Below are 16,568 nucleotides of genomic sequence, written 5' to 3'. Positions count from 1 at the left end.
CCAGAAATAACTTTATTGGAAGTTATGAAGGCTGTAACCAGACTAAACAACTCAAAAGCACCGGACCCAGACACTGTTACTACAGAACTCATGAAATACGTCCCTGAAGAGTTTCATAAACTCATTAATCATATTCTGAACAAAATTTTTGAGGAACACTTTAGAGTTAACATCAAAATCGAAAAATTCCCCATACATAAAACGGAAAAGGAATAAGGAATTCTTTCTAGAACTATTAAAGATTTTGCGTTTTGATTGGAAAAGGGCTGAATATCAGCAGACGATTTGGAGCTTCTGAGGGAACTATTGAGAAAGTTGTTTTGACGACATGCTTATCAATACTAATAATAATTTGAGAACGGATTAGCGGATACCAAGCGTGGGAAAGAAATTCGTGCAAAAGAAGAACGTCACTACTTCAACCAATGAGATTCCGTGGAAGGCCTAGAGCCACTCTGCCTATCAGATTAAACGAAGACATAGCGGGAATAAACAAAAATGGCAAAGTTCTCGATTCACTACAAACAATCTACAAACAATAGAAAATAATGGAGGGGGCATAGAAACGCACGTGTGGAAGAATACTAATCGTGGCACAAGGAAAACCGAATTACTTTGATTTCCTGTTAGTGGAAAAAGTTAAACTTATTGAATTTCTAATTAGATGACGTATACAATTCGATTAGAAATTTTAAAGCCAAAAACACATGTAAAACAGGTTAAGTAGATTAGTTGATTTAAAATTTACGGAATTGGAATAAATGAAATCCTAACACTAAATAAAAAATTGATTGCAGAAATTAGTATTTTTTCAAAATAAATACGATTGGATTAAAACATTGCTGAATTTCTCAAAATTTTTTGAATATTTTATAAATATTAGAAAAAAAATTTCAGGTATTTTTAAAATTATACCTTTTCATTATTTTGTGTTCAATGAAATTGTCTGCAAATTGTCATTTCTTTTACTATTTTTTATTTATTTAAAAATTCCGAATGGTTGGCTATTTCAATGTTTTAAAATTTTTAATTATCCTAAAAAAGTAATTAAGATAAAATATATGACAAAAAGTTTACATAATCATAGAGGGTAGTTTATTAGGCGTATCTTTAAATTTTCTTTTAATTTCAAATATTTTCAAGTTATGTTTGTAATAAATTAAAAATATTTACAATGATTTCACTTTTATTTGACTACCAATAAAATTTTCAAACAGATTCCATGTTGTGGTATTGAATGGGTAAACTCGATCTCGATATTTCTGATGAAGAAGACTTAAATATAAACGAATCATACGCTAGTAATTACAATCAATGGAGAGAAAAGGAAGAACTTCAGAAATGTAAAAAATAAAAGCATAAATTAAACTCCTAGTAAAAGATCGTTACGGCAATCCTTCAGAAAATGAAACATCCTCTGAAACAGAAGATGACTGTGCCACACAATTGACTCCACAAGTTGACGAGGAATGGATGAGACTTTATGCAACTGCCAAGTTTTCCACAGCAGAACTCTACAACAAAGACCTTAAGTTTTTCGGTAATTTATTTTTTAACTAATTTTTAACATAGAAAAACAAAAAAGTGAAGGAAATGAACATAAACCCACCAAAAAACGTGAAAAGCCCCTGCTTTTCAAAGATTACGAAAGAAGGCGTATTTTGAAGGGAGAAGAACCTCAAGATGCTTACATGACGGAAATAGTGCCTGGATCCTATGTTGACGAACAAAATAAACTAAAGGAAAAGTCTATAAATTAATAATATTGTTTTTAGTATTAAACAATTTGTCGATGATAGCGACGATGATTTTTTGACCAAAAAAGAGCCAAATCAAGATAAAACCGTGTTTAATTTTTGAGTAAAGAAATTAGAATAAAGATGACGAAGAATATATAAAATTTCTAAAATCGGAGCGTCCAGATTGTTCTCGAAAATTCAGTCAGCTGGTTTTCTCAGTGTGTTTACTGTAGGAATCCTTAAGAGACTATTGGCAGTCCGAAAAAATATCTGAAAATGATAAATTTTTGAGAGATTATTTGCTTAATCGAAAGTATCTCGTGGATGAGGATGACAATGATACTGAATATAAACTAAATTCTTCTGACTCTGATTCCGCTGAGGAGGATAAGCAAGATGAATTCGAGAAAAATTATAACTTCAGGTTTGAAGAACCAGACGGTTGTCAGGTATACTTTTTTGCGCGTTCTATTCTATGATTGTCGTTATGTTTATTAGCGGCTAGATTAAGTGAATATTTTGTGACTAGTTTTAATTTATGATATTAATTTCTTTTACAGATTAAATCTTATCCACGGAAAATCACCGATTCTGTCCGTCCTGTGGATCACCGTCGAAGTGAAGCCCGTTTGAAAGCAAAGGAGAGGAAAGAAACAAGGGAAAATAAGAAAAGAGAAGAATTAAAACGACTCAGAAGTCTTCAGCGGAAAGAAGAAGCTGCGAAAGTATCCAAATTAAGGTCTCTCAGTGGAAATCAGAATTTTGACACGAGTCATGTGTTTGGAGATTTTGATCCAGAAGAACATGACCAACAAATGAATGTTTGGTTTCATTTTACTAATTTTAGGAAATTTTTGGTGATAATTTCTATAATATTCCTTTCAAAGAAAAAAAACCAAAATTTTCTTCTTCTGAAGATGAAGCGTTAGAAAATTTACAGAGCAAACGGGCACTTCGTAGAGAAGCTGTTAAAACTCGAATGATGGTCCCTGAGGATATAATTCCTCCACCTCCAAATAGATTTTCTTATAGAAATGTTTCGGAATGTGATTTCGGTCTATCACTCGAAGAAATTCTCAATGCGGATTATAAAGAGTTGAATCAGTGGGTTTCCTTAAAGAAGATGGTTCAGTATAGGACTGATGAAGAGGAGTATAATGATAAGAAGATGTACGAGAAACGACGGAAAAAACATAAGCTGAAGCGACATATATTTAAGTCATTGAAAGGGATTGAACAGAATCAAGAAGTTGATGATGCTGTTGGAAATGGCCAACATGATTCCACTATTGATGCTTCTCTGGTCAAGAATGAGTCAAATAATGCTGAAAAGAATATGAAAACAAAAAGAAAGATCAGTAATAATGGTGGGTTGAATGATGACCGTCTATTTGCTTATGGCTTTGATCCTAAGAAGTTTCGACATATACAGAATGCTAAAAAACGGAAAAAATCTTACCACGGTAGAGAGGTCGATACAAATTAAACTGTGCGATTTTATTTGAATTTTATCTCAATGAAAGTGTTATTTAGATAATAAAAACTGATTAGTCTTTTTCTTAGAATCGCTATTTTTAGTTTATTATACCTTTTACTGCAGTAGACTAGAATAACACGTACACGTATCAATAGGCAAAAAAATAAATATATTTGACGGGAATTGGTCTAAAAAATTGTTCACTATTAATAAAAACAAATAAGTAAATAAAATTTTTGTTCATGATCATATTGATTATGTATGTGACTGACGTGAAAAAACAGGGATCTAACAAATAATATTTGAATAATATTAAATTCTTGAATTTCACTTGAAAATTTTATTGCAATCAAAAGGGGATTAAAAGCTAATGAATGGAATTAATTAGTCTAAACGATTTTTAACAGGAAAAAGTTCAACAAAACAAAGTGGAGAAGGAGATAGAATTTGGCTACAAACTAATATTTAATTATTCGAATTTTGAGCTTTAGAATTCCTATTAATTCATTAATAATAAAAATAACAAACTTTCATACTTCTTAGACTATCTACAGTCCGACCGAATTAGGGCAGATCCCAGAGGTGGAGAACCGTCGGATTTTGGTAGAAAATCTCTCCACGATAATACTTCTGAATTCGATACGTAAGGTGCTGGCAAGCATTGCATTAACTCGAATGGAGGGTGTGGCGGATCTATACCTACCAGCAAGTCAAAAGGGTTTCGAAAAGAGAGGTCTACGGCAGACATTGTATGGAGCCACAAAAGATTCAAGAGAGCAACGACAATGTTGGGAATAGATTCTTCCAGAGCTTTCGACTCAATAAACTGGCAGAAATTGATAAATATTCCTGATCTAATATTGGATGAATCGTGGTTAGGATAATAAAACTATTATTTGTAAACAAAAGACTATCTGTGAGGACAGAAGGAGCAACTTCCTGCAGTTTCGAAACAATAGGGACACCAAAGAGTGATTCCCTTTCCCATTTACTATTCACCATATACCTTGAATCTCCACTCTTCGACTTCCGTAAATGCTATATAGAAGACATAGAAGAGACATATTATGGATTTTGTATCTCGGGATTTGACCGCACTCAAACATCTACTAGAAAATGCACCAGTGGAGTTTGAGAAATGATTTCTCTGTGTAAATGTAATCAAAACTGAAATTACGGAAATCAAAAGAGAAGACGGTATCACTCATGTAAGATGGAGACGTACTAATAAACTCGTCTCTTTAATATAAAACGCTGAAGATGTATTAAAGAGGAAAACACTAGCAAATGAAGCAATGGTCACACTAAAGAAAAAGATGGATAAGAACCAAAAGACTTAGAATTGACATGAGATGCAGGCTTTACAACGCTGAGATATAAGGAAGTCTCTTCAACAAACTATTGAAACTAGATTCGTTCCTTAAAAATAACTAAGAAGCTTACTTTAATAGATTGGCCAAGTAGAATATTAATCAATAGTATCTACAATTATGTGTTCGAGAATGTGATAGATTGGTGGTGGAGGTAATTTAGACATGTACTAAGAATGAACCCGGACGCACCAGCTAACAAAGCGATATAAAAATTACTTTGACAGTTGCGACAAACCTTCCACGGACGATTTAAATCGACATTATAACTGCCTTAAACAAGGACCTAAATCCTGTGAAAAAATCTAAAAACAGGGGACAATCTGAATGAATTGAGATCACTCGCACTCGACAGAAGAAGATGAAAAAAAACTAAATCTAAAGATTGTTTTTTTGAGTGTTGGCCTATAAACATAATGGTTTTCGTGAAAGTGCCATAATAATAAATTGATATTGAACAACAAATTATCTGAAAGACAGATAATTAAAAAATACAAGATATACCATTTTCAGTTCAATTCTGACATTTTTAATATAATTTTTGATTTCTAGATGCCAGATATTTACGAGTTTATTATACGCCGTGATCGATAGTATCATTCTATGAGTGACATCTTCAGAGTCATCCAGCTGTGATTCAACTTTTTATGCCTTTTCCAAGTTTTATCATAGGTGCGTTTAGCTCGAAAAATTTTCGTGTATTCCGTTTTGTTATGATTGACTATAAAAACCATTTGGAAAATATTTTTGGTAGTGTTTCGATAATGTGCTAAAGGATTTCAGCATTGTCAAAGACGAAGTCAGCATAATCGGCATATATTATTTCGGTGTATTTACTACAAAAGATCTAAATCTCTAAGTGCTGCTTTTAGGTAGACGATAAACAAAATTAGGGACAGCGAGAGTCACACTGTAATATGTTTAAAAAAGTTTGACACAGTTTTGCCAAGATTGATTACTAATTGAGTGTCTTGAAGGAGCTTTAAGATGATACTCATTTCGTCCTGATTTAAAAATGTTGTATTTTCACGAGTTTAATTCCGTAAACTGAATCGAATGCTCTGGATGTAAATTCTAAATATCTCGGTGCATTATTTGTATTTTTGACACAAGACAGCAGTCCATCTGTGTGTCCAAATAACATCATCAGCTTTCTAAAATGTTATTCAAAGCCATCACTCAGCTAATCGTTCTTAACCAACACATTGTTCACGGGACCCGGATACTTGTCATAATTATAAACTAACTTCCTGACGGCATAATGGCTGGGACAGTTTTCCTCTCCGAGCTTTACTTTTCAATAATTCCAAAAATTGTAAAAGTACATCGTTTAAATTGTTTTTTCCATTTTACAGCATAATATAGAGCAGAGATCCAAATTGACTCAAACCTGAGAACGCCTCTTATGGAGGGTATTAAAAAGTCAAAGAAACATGAATGGTCTTTAATTTTTTTATTAAATTCTTAGAAATTGATTTAATGAGTAAAGAGATCATTAAATTTTAAAAATCAGAAACAAAAATTATTTAAAATATTTCGACATGAATTTCTTGTGGAATTCCGAGCGAATACAATCATTAATGAATTCGGGCTTTGTTTTATTTGTCTCTTTTGCACAATTTTTAAAAACCACGTCATCATCCCATCTAAAATAACACAATCACAAATACTTTGCCTTGACTCTAAAATCACTTTTCCCTTCCAAATCGCCTGAAAGTGAAATGAGGGGATTTCCCCGCATTATATTTTCATTCCTTATTTTCTGCTCCTCAAGCTCTTTCTCCATGTTCTGTAAACAGTGATCAAATTTTATTAAACCATTTTCTTGGCCTCTTCCATTCGTTCTTTTTTTATTTTATTAAGTTCTGACATTAACTGTGCTGTTTCATCTCCGTCAGAGGAATCGTCTGAATCAATCCCACCCTCGTCAATGGGATCATCTTCGTCCAAATTCACATCTTCCAACTTTAGCCTCTTCTCAGTGCCAAGAGTTTCTTCCAATTGGCCATCAATTTTATGTTTGTGGAATAATTCCTTCTCTTCTAATACTTGTTTCATGTCAATAGATTTCAAATCTTCTTTGCAAGATTGGCCTTTTTGACTAATATTTGTTAATTATTTGTACAATACCGAAATTTTAGCTTTAATTGACTTGGTAGGTCTCTGGCGGAAAATTGTCTCGTCAGAGAACCAAGATCATTCTCCATCCGAGAACCGCTTCCTTTAGCATGATCAAAAGTGGGGCGCCCAGCAGTTGTCATTTATTCTATAAATTAAATGTAGTTTATTTAATGATACAAAAAAGACTTTAGTACCAACCAGATATCAAACAAAATAATAATTTATTATCAAATAAAATATTACAAAATTGAAAAAATAAAATTAAAAAAATTAATGATTATCTAAAAAGCACGTCATCAATAACTTCACCAATAACATCGTTGCATTTAACAGCTTATAATTTAAAAATATAAACTATACAGTTACTGTCCAGAGTCTGACCAGGAAAAATCACAGAATTACGTATCTGACAACCATCCCCAATATTGACATGATCAGAAATAATGCAATTATCCAACATACAACTGGAATATACATCAGACACGGATACTTTGAGCCTATTCTAACATTGCTACCAACAATGCAGCAAATCAGTCGACTCACATCACCCACTACACAGTCGGGTCCCAAAAAAGTATTTTCGTAAACACAATTCCTAATACAATGTTAATAGACTTATTACTGTGAACTTGACACAAAATTAGATCTATGAGCCCTGAGATAGTTGAAAATGGATGATATTCTGAATATATCAGCATTTAAAGGGAGAGCACGAATCCAACTGTACGTGCCAGGAAATTCTTTTGGATCGAAATTTGCCATAAAATCGAGAATTTGTGGTAGCAATTCTGATTTTATACAAAACGAATGACTAAATTTTAATTCATATATTAAGACTAAAAAATACCTAAATTTTCTACGAATCAGGTCAAGACAAGGAACCGAAAAAATGTAAACCTGAGGGTCAACATGAGAAACTAAAGTGAGTATGGAATGAGTTCTAAATCATAGAGATAAATCATTACCGACAAAGATATTGTTTTTTGAGAACCATTTCGTCTTCAAAGAATTTTGTTTGACCACAAAACATAATCAAATGTTTTTGTTCGACAGAATCAACACAGCAAATTTCTAATTCTGGTTTCCGATATTTGTGGGGAGCAGGAAGTGATATTTTATTTACTTCAGGTCGGGGCACTCTAATCATTGAAATTGTAGGATTGTGTGTCAAATGGTCGACAATGAATGATACAATATCCAAATCTCCAAAAATGTCGCAAGGAAGAAGCAGAATTTGATTTTTAGGAAATTTCGAATTGATTTCGAGCAGAATATTTACTGCAGAAATAATGTTGTCGGGAACAGTGAACATAGTAAAAGTGGTTTTCTGAAACTCGGAATGTATATTTTCGAAAATCTCACTGCTCTCACTTTCATAGCAAGCAATAATAATATCTGAGCAATAAACTGGTATAAAAATACCATTAAAGTTTGAATTTATTAAAATTTTAATTGGAAGGTTGATTATAGGTTGATTGATGACTCTTAATAGACAATAAGGCTTTCCATTAGTTAAAAATTTTAGTTCATTTCCGATAGCAGCTGTAAGAATTACAGGCCTAATAGGATGATGAGGTGCTTAAAATTATTAAATAACAACTAACATGGATAAAACATGATCTCACAATATATCTATTAAGAATTTAATTTATATACAATAAAAATCAAATTATTTTCATTTCTGATATTCGAGTTATAAACAAAGTTTATCAATAATCCCATTTTCCTTTTCTAAACTGTTAAGTTGTTAGGGTTGACTTTCGTAATCAGAACTCCTTTCAAATATTAATTTTCTTAGAAATTAATTTTGTGAAAAATACAACAAACTTATTCTCAAACTTTCATACAAACAGTTCATGTTACATAATTTGGTCAGGCTTTCTAACTCAATCAAATGTTAAGCTAAAACGAGTCTAGGATTGTTTATTTGAAATTGTTTGACAGCCTAATCAGAGTAAATTCTTTCCATAACACTTGCTTCCTCAATATTGCCATGAATAACATTTTAAATCATTTCTAACCTAGAAAAAATTACAATAGGTTTTATTATTTCATCAGCAACCGAAATCATAAGATCAAAAGAGGAGCTTGATGAGATAGAGAAGAAAAATAAAAAACATGTTAAAATTTCCCGAATCATCCACCTTTGTCATAATATAAGTAAAAAACAAAGAAACAAGTTTGTCGAATTGTATAAAAATAAATTAGATTATTTTATCAAATTAGAAGAAATAAATTTTGTTAGAAGAAATAAATATATCTAGAAGAAATAAATATATCTATGAAATAAATTTTGTTTTATTGGTTTGAAATACCATATACCAGTAAACAGTGTACAGTCTGTACCAAAACATTATAATACTCGTAAATTTAGTTAAAATATAACTCCATTTTCACAAATATCCATTTTTATGACTTAATTTTTTACATCCAAATTCAAATTTACTTTCTTTAACTATTTAAAAAATTATTTGATTTTACGAGATTACTGGTTTGGTGATACAAATTGTCATGTACCATAACATTATAATAATTTTTGTCATGTACCATAACATTATAATAATTTTTATATTTTTCATACAAAAACAAATATTTTAAATTTAACACGTTATTATTAATTGACATGGGACGAAAAAGCGACTTGTCATTTGATATATTGTATATGGTTTGTCATTTGTATATGGTTTAGCTTGTGACAGCCATATAAGTTTAAGAAAAGAATAAGAAAGTAAATTATTTTTAATTTTTTCCGAGGTAGGAAGTTTTTGTCTTATGTTCCTTTTATTGTAGTGCAGTTGTTATTAAACGGTAGGAAGCTCAACATTCCATCCAAAAATCCGTTCCATGCAGACTCCATGTGTGATGAGACGTCAATAACGGCTTTACTTGTCAAACTCGATCGGAGCTACCAGCCGCTAAGGATCCAACCCAGGACCACAAGAGATACCAAAGGGTTCTTGACCACCTATTGATATTAATTTACGGCAAAATTATTTAGTGATACAAATACTTACTTGTAGTAAATGTTAGTACCGAAGAAATTTATTTTGAAACTAATTCAAATAAATAATAAAAATATAATTAATATACAAAATTAAGGATTATTGAAAGGTTTCCGGAAATGTGTCAGATTTAACATAGATCTCCTAAAGGAATTGTCTTTATGGCTCGGGTTTGTTTCTTCTTGTAACAGCAATGCTTTTTAACGTTTTCGTCAGTGACAAAAATTGCACATACACATATGTCCTCAGGCTATATTTAATGATTCAGCATACTTCAGAAAATGAAGTGTCACAAATTTATTTGTGTAGAACATTTGACATAATCTTCACTTTTGCGTGACGTATTTTTAGTTCTTTCTAGAGTAGATCGATTTTTCTTAATTTTTTCAACTCCACTTGTTGTAAAATGTCCGCAGAAGTTACTTAAACGTGAACGAGAAACATGTTACTGATCTTTTAGTCTTACACAAATAAATCAGGTTTTTGTATCGTATTATCGTCTCTGTTTTTATTAAAGTTTACACTCCTATTTCAAAACATTCATGAGTTACTACAATTGCACAGAATAAGTCTTAATTCTTTTTGATCTTTAGACGAAATTCGTAAAAGAAAAAAAAAAAAAAGCACGTCACAATTTTATTGTGCATCTTGAAATATTATTAGTTTAAGATCTTTCATAAAGAATTCTTCAATTTTAGCTAGCTGAATTTACTTTAAATTTTCGGCTTTTAAAATTGCTACACATAAACAAAAGTGTCATTTGTTTTCATTATAAGATAGTCCGTTCATTCACTTGTGAAGAATAGAGAACGTAGACTTTTCACATGTTATTACAGAGATAGTTGAGTCTAATATATAGAACACGAAGGTGTACAAGCCCATATGGCGCAACGGTTAGCGCGTGTGGCTGTTAACCACAAGGTTCTTGGTTCGAATCCGAGTATGGGCGTTTTTTTATTTACGTATATTTGAATTATTTTTCTTTTTAATTTGATTTGAGTTCCTTTGTTACTTTATTTACAAAGTTTTATTTTCTATAGTGTGCGTTTCAAAATTATCATGCTGAATTTTTTCTTACCGATGAAACCATTACTTACAGACTCAAATGGAACGGATTTTACTTTATTTCGGATATTGCTGTATTTCGATTTTTTTAAGTTTTAGTAATAGAACATGATTGTCGGACATCGGTTGTAGACAAAGTTAACATGAATTCTGAAAAGATGTTGGCGTACCTAACGGCCTAGACATGAGATTTTCCCCATGGAAAGAAAACATAGTCATTCTATTTGGAGGTTTTTGATTGCATCTGTTAATTCCAGTGTGTTTTATGATCAGCGGGGAATTAGTAGAAAGTCATTTCTACAACATGGTTGCGGGACGCGGGATTCTGCCGGCACTCATGCGGCATGAGAGGTAGTGCGTTCTGTACATAAACCTAGCAGCCGGATATGGTGACAATTTTTAATACTAAACCTTTGACAAACACTGATTAGAAAGTAATGATGCCGCTGAGGAGACCCCGTAAGTGTCAAGCCAATTAAATGAGTGCGGTTAGAAAAAGGAAGCAAATGATGCCAGCTCAAACTGGTAATCTTACTTTTATAAAAAGATGATTACTGACGCATTGGTCCAAACCTGTATAAATTGAGATCTTTTCCACCACCCGATACCTGCAGGAACTCTATGACTCTAACACTTCTGGGTATCCCGTAACCTTGACATCTTTGAAAAAGTGTGAAAGAACAAAGGTTATTTGTAAAAAAAGAAAAATAAAAAAGGTAATACGGCAAAGATGCGGAGCACAATTTCTCCAGAATGGACCGATAAGCTTGTATGGACCTGACTGTTACCCACGAACTTGATGTTTAAGATCAAGCAAGCGTGTCCAAGATCGCACCGTCAATGGCAAAAAGACAATCACCGGCTCGCCAGCACAATGAAGAACAGAGAATTTGTAAAACCTGAAACAATTTTGTCAGCGTCGACGCGATTGATGAATCCATTAAGAGTAACATAGTTAAAGTATTAATAATCTATTAGCAATAATAGACTACGAGCAATGCAATTCACAGAAATTATTATTCAAACATTAAGACCACGGTAAAAACCGAAAAAACGTCACGTGATCCTGATGCACTCCCAAATGGCACAAAGTAAGGGTCCCAGTGGATCAGTCTGCTGAATTCCAGATACCGAAATGACAATTTGACTAGAAAATAAAAGATAACTTAGTAGCCCATACACAGCAAAATGATTGTGAGTAACTCAGGATAACGTTTCGAAGTGATTTTGACCTCCCCTAACCCAGTTGAAAGCGTAAAAAAAGTCAAGCTTCAGGAAAAAGAAAAAAATCGGCGGGTTCGACTTTTTTAAAGCGAATATTATGAAAAGGAAATTCACACGCTCTTTTGGTCCCTAAATCCAATTTTAAACGCATGAATTCCTGACTCAGTTTAGGAAAGACATTGGCTGGTAGCCTCCTAATTTACCATCAAATTAAGGGCCACCAGATTAACAGGAAACAAAAGTTGCCTGGCATTAAGTGAATCGAATAGACGAGCAGGCCATTGACAAAAGTAAAATATGTTCGAAATTCTAGTTTCAGGCGAAACAACCCTGGAAATAATTGTTTAAGACCATCGATATTTTTACCATCTTTGAGGCAAAACACCCAAGTGCTGGCAAAACGCAGGACGATTTGAATTGAAATTATAAGTGTATTTTCAGGATTTAAAAACCGCCAGAATGTTTAAAAAAGAAACAGTTAAGCATTAACAGTTTAATTAAATTTTTTTAACCAAATTATAAAAAATCAATTAATTTTAACATCTCTATTTGGGGCATTGATTTTTTATTAAATAAAATTAATTATACCAATTTAAAAAATAAATATTTTAAGACACGTTTCATTTCAAATTTCTTGTGTAATGCCTTTGAATTATGAAACCAAGTTGAAGATTGCTGATCATCTTTTAAAGAAGGAACATTCTGAGAGGAGATTATCCATAATGTACAATACTAGCAAGGGAACTATTTTTCGTATAAAAAAGAATATTCTTCCATTTATCAAAAAAGGATTTCTTTCCTCGTCATTAAGTGAAAATAAAAACGGATTTGATGAAAAAGTCCTCGATATTTTTCAGCGTCTAAGGGATCAGAATGTTCCAGTTTCTGGAACTCTTTTAAAAAAAATTTCCCTAACTGTTTCTTCGAGAATGGGCTTAAACAAGTTTAAAGCTTCAAATGGATGGTTATAAAAATTCAAGCAGAGCATGAATTAAAATTCCGAACATTGTCAGGCGAATCCGCATCTGCTGATCATGCGATAATTTTGAATTTTTTATCAGAATTAAATATCAAAGTTGAACAATATGAAAAGGAGAACATTTTTAATTGTGACGAAACTTCTCTTTTATCAAACTTACCCCACGTAAATCATTCGTGAAAACTGGTGATTCGGCACGGGGCTTTAAAAGGAGTAATGATAAAGTTACTCTTCATCTATGCTGTAGTTACACTGGAGAAAAATTTGAACCTAATAATCGGAAAATATAGAAATCCTAGATGTTTCAAAAAATTTTCTCCCGAAATTTATGGAATTTTATACTCTTCGTCCAAAAATGCGTGGATGACAAGAGACATTTTTATATCCTGGCTCAAAAAATTAATGAAAAAATGATTATTCAAAAAAGAAAAATCTTAATGTTATTAGATAACGTGCTTGCCACAAAATATCGACATTTAGCAACGTTGATTTTTTATTTTTACCAAAAATACGACACCAATACTTCAACCATTGGATGCTGGAATCATTAAAAATTTCAAGGATAATTATTTGAATTGTCTAATTGATTTTTTATGTTTTCAAGACGACCAGGATTTGTTTATAGAGTCTTTATCCAAATTAAATTTGCGGCAAGTGGTAACAATAATCTCAGATGCTTGGAATAATGTATCTGCGGATATTATTTATAACTGCTGGCAAAAGGTTTTTCGACAATCTCCATCAGACTCGAGTTGCATAAATGAATCATCTGAAGAAATATTTAATAATGTTATTGATGAATGTTTTGATGAAATAAAAGATAATGATCCAAATATCTATGAGAATATAAGCTGCGAACCATCAATATCACAAATTTTAAGTTTGATGGAAAAATTAGAGACAAACATCTTTGATTTGATTCCAGATTCTCTTCATGATTTTTATGAATTCAGAAAGAAAGTGTCGTTAGGAATTAAAAATAAATATAAATATGGAGAAAAATTAACTGATTATTTTAAAAAATAATGTTCTTTTTCTTTATTTATTGAGCTTTTTGAAAAACCTCTTTTTTGGGGAAACCTCTGATTTGAGGCACTTAGTGCCCCATTTAGAGGTCGGACTGTACAGCATTTAGATCAGCGGTTCTCAAATGCGGCCCCCAGGATTTTTTTTGCGGCCCCTCTAGAGTAACTAACTTTTTTAATTTTTTAATAATGTTAAAATTTAATTATTTATTCTTAAGGTTAAACATATCCATAATTGGTGATTTAATTAATCAATTTGAAGCACGTTTTGGGGTACATTTATATAAATTTAATTTTTAGAATTTTAAAGAATTCCTTCCTTTAATGAAAATATTTGCAACTCCATTCAGCGTGGAAATTAAGGATGCGCCTGCAAAATTCAACTAGAACTCATTAATTTACAACATGATATAGAACTGGCGGCATTGTTCAAAAATGCGTCTATTATTAATTTTTACGAATTATTAATAACACACAATGCATATATGAACATATCAATGTTTAAATCTACATATTTATGCGAATCAATATTTAGTAAAATGATTCGAATAAAAAATAAATATCGTAACAAGCTCACGGATAATCACTTGAGTCAGCTTTTACGAACTTCTTCGACTTTACTTATTCCGGATTTCAAAAACTTAATAAACAAATAATACTTTCTTTTTAGTTACAACGCCTTTTGTAGATTTTTTAGCTTTTCTTTCTTTATAAAGGAAATGGAAATTAAAAAAGAAACAAAAAGAGTAAAAAAACTCATTACGCATCAGCAGTGGCTGCACTTCGGATTGTAAGCGAGTTACTGCTTGGAAAATATAAAAATATTTTTTTTGCGGCCCGCGAAGCTAATCTTAATTATCGATTTGGCCCTTGAGCTAAAAAGGTTGAGAACCCCTGATTTAGATCAAGCTGTAATCTAAAATCCAAACTTTTGAAAGAGAAGTTGTCAAATATTTTGGATAAATAGAATCGCGATTCAATACCTTTATGTTTATAAAAGTTTGCCTTTAAAGTGCGTATCCACATTTAGCGTAAAATGAGATTAGTCAAGTTACATAAGAAGAGATCTGGAGATGATAGAGGCCCGGTTTTCATTTGTATCAGCCTCCCATTGTCGCTGACCAAATTTGTTTTTCGGAAAAGTTTTGCATAATGAAAAGTTTTCACTAGTAATGTAAATCAGGAAAAGTAGAAGATCCTCTTTTAACTACTTTGTCATGCCAGAAGAACTCGTCGCCTCACGGGTGGAGAACGTTGACCCAGCTCAAACGTAGCCCTCTTTGAGGTCGAACTCACGACAGGCGTACTCAAGCATCCCAAGTATACTCTTTAGCCAACGGGACAATCTTCTTTAAACACAACAAATTTATCCCGCTAACTAAATTATTTAAAGTACTTGAGTTAAATTTATAAAATGTTTTTTCTTCCTAAATAAAAATTTATTAATGATCAGAGTTAAGACTTTATTAATTAGAACAGAATCAAATTATTTTTTAGAGAAAAATGACTACATTTTTCTGAGAGATTTAATCAAGTCTTGAGGTTGGATTTCTTTTATAGAAATTTTGTAGATAGTTTCGAACAAAGGAAAACTAGTAAAATGTTTGAACCTTTCTCACCTCCCAAGCAAATTTTCAGTTTGTAAATATTCGAATACTTCCTTAGCAACTTGTGGGCCGGGAAGTTTTTGTCCGTTCATGAACTCTTCTTCAATCTCATCAAAACTCTATTTTTCGTTTTATATAAAATACAACCTTCCCAGTGATTACAAACTTCTCTGAACAAGATCGATTTCTTCCTCCATAGCAAGTTGTTACCAAATCCGCGATTCCGCAACTTTCTAGAAAAACCTCCGTTTGATGTCCTGAAAATATTTTTTTGAATTGTCAACCTCCTCCAAAATGTTTAACAAATTTTATTATTTCAATTAATCCAAGTCGGATTATTGCAGCTTTGGTATTCCCGCCATATTTCAGGCCATCGGCAAAGCCTGCGGCCAAAGCCACCATATTCTACAAAAATAACTTAAAAATAGTAACTTTGAGAGCTCCACAGAGCTCAACTGCAATTCTATCACTAACTACATTTATTTTAAAATTATCAGTGTGGAATAAAGATTTCAATATTTTTCCATTTTTGGGGTCATCACATCCGAGTGTACATTCCGCAAAAAGACCAGTGGCAACCTCATAAGCCAAGTTAGCTCCCATGAGACAATAGCATTCAGAACCGACAATTTCATAAATCAATTCTGAAAAAAGGTTATTTTCCCACTTCCGGCAGAAAAGCCCTAATTTATTGATTTTAGGTACGTCAAAATTATATGTCATAAAACAACTTTAATCAATATGATACACTAAAATAAGTTTATGATACACTAAAAATAAGTTTATGAAACACTAAAAATAAGTTTATGAAACACTAAAAATAAGTTTATGAAACACTAAAAATAAGTTTATGATACACTATTTCGGTTGTCATGCCAGAAAAATCTTAATAAGTGCTGTGCTGTGGTGTGATTAACGGAAACCTCAGATGGTAATAAAGAACGAAGCGAAGACGAAGT

At 32.0% G+C, this 16,568-nt stretch overlaps 1 protein-coding gene, 1 long non-coding RNA gene and 1 other non-coding gene across 3 annotated transcripts; all 3 read left to right on the top strand.

The window, feature by feature from the left end:
- The first annotated feature begins 1,239 nt into the window (after window positions 1-1,239).
- Window positions 1,240-1,719, top strand: LOC115231214. The gene is made up of 3 exons (XR_003883503.2): window positions 1,240-1,343; window positions 1,376-1,540; window positions 1,573-1,719. It is a non-coding gene; the product is annotated as an uncharacterized LOC115231214 (long non-coding RNA).
- Window positions 1,720-2,721: 1,002 nt separating this feature from the next.
- Window positions 2,722-3,225, top strand: LOC115231213 (protein KRI1 homolog). The gene has a single exon (XM_029801284.1). It carries the CDS (start codon window positions 2,722-2,724, stop codon window positions 3,223-3,225), a length of 504 nt encoding a protein of 167 aa, XP_029657144.1.
- Window positions 3,226-10,585: 7,360 nt separating this feature from the next.
- Trnan-guu lies at window positions 10,586-10,658 on the top strand. The gene has a single exon. It is a non-coding gene; the product is annotated as a tRNA-Asn (tRNA).
- The last annotated feature ends 5,910 nt before the right edge of the window (window positions 10,659-16,568 follow it).

The sequence above is a fragment of the Octopus sinensis genome, unplaced genomic scaffold, assembly GCF_006345805.1.
Source record: "Octopus sinensis unplaced genomic scaffold, ASM634580v1 Contig17815, whole genome shotgun sequence".
Lineage (NCBI taxonomy): Eukaryota > Metazoa > Mollusca > Cephalopoda > Octopoda > Octopodidae > Octopus > Octopus sinensis.
The sequence above is the reverse complement of the archived record's forward strand: the minus strand, read 5'-3'. Positions and strand labels throughout refer to the sequence as shown.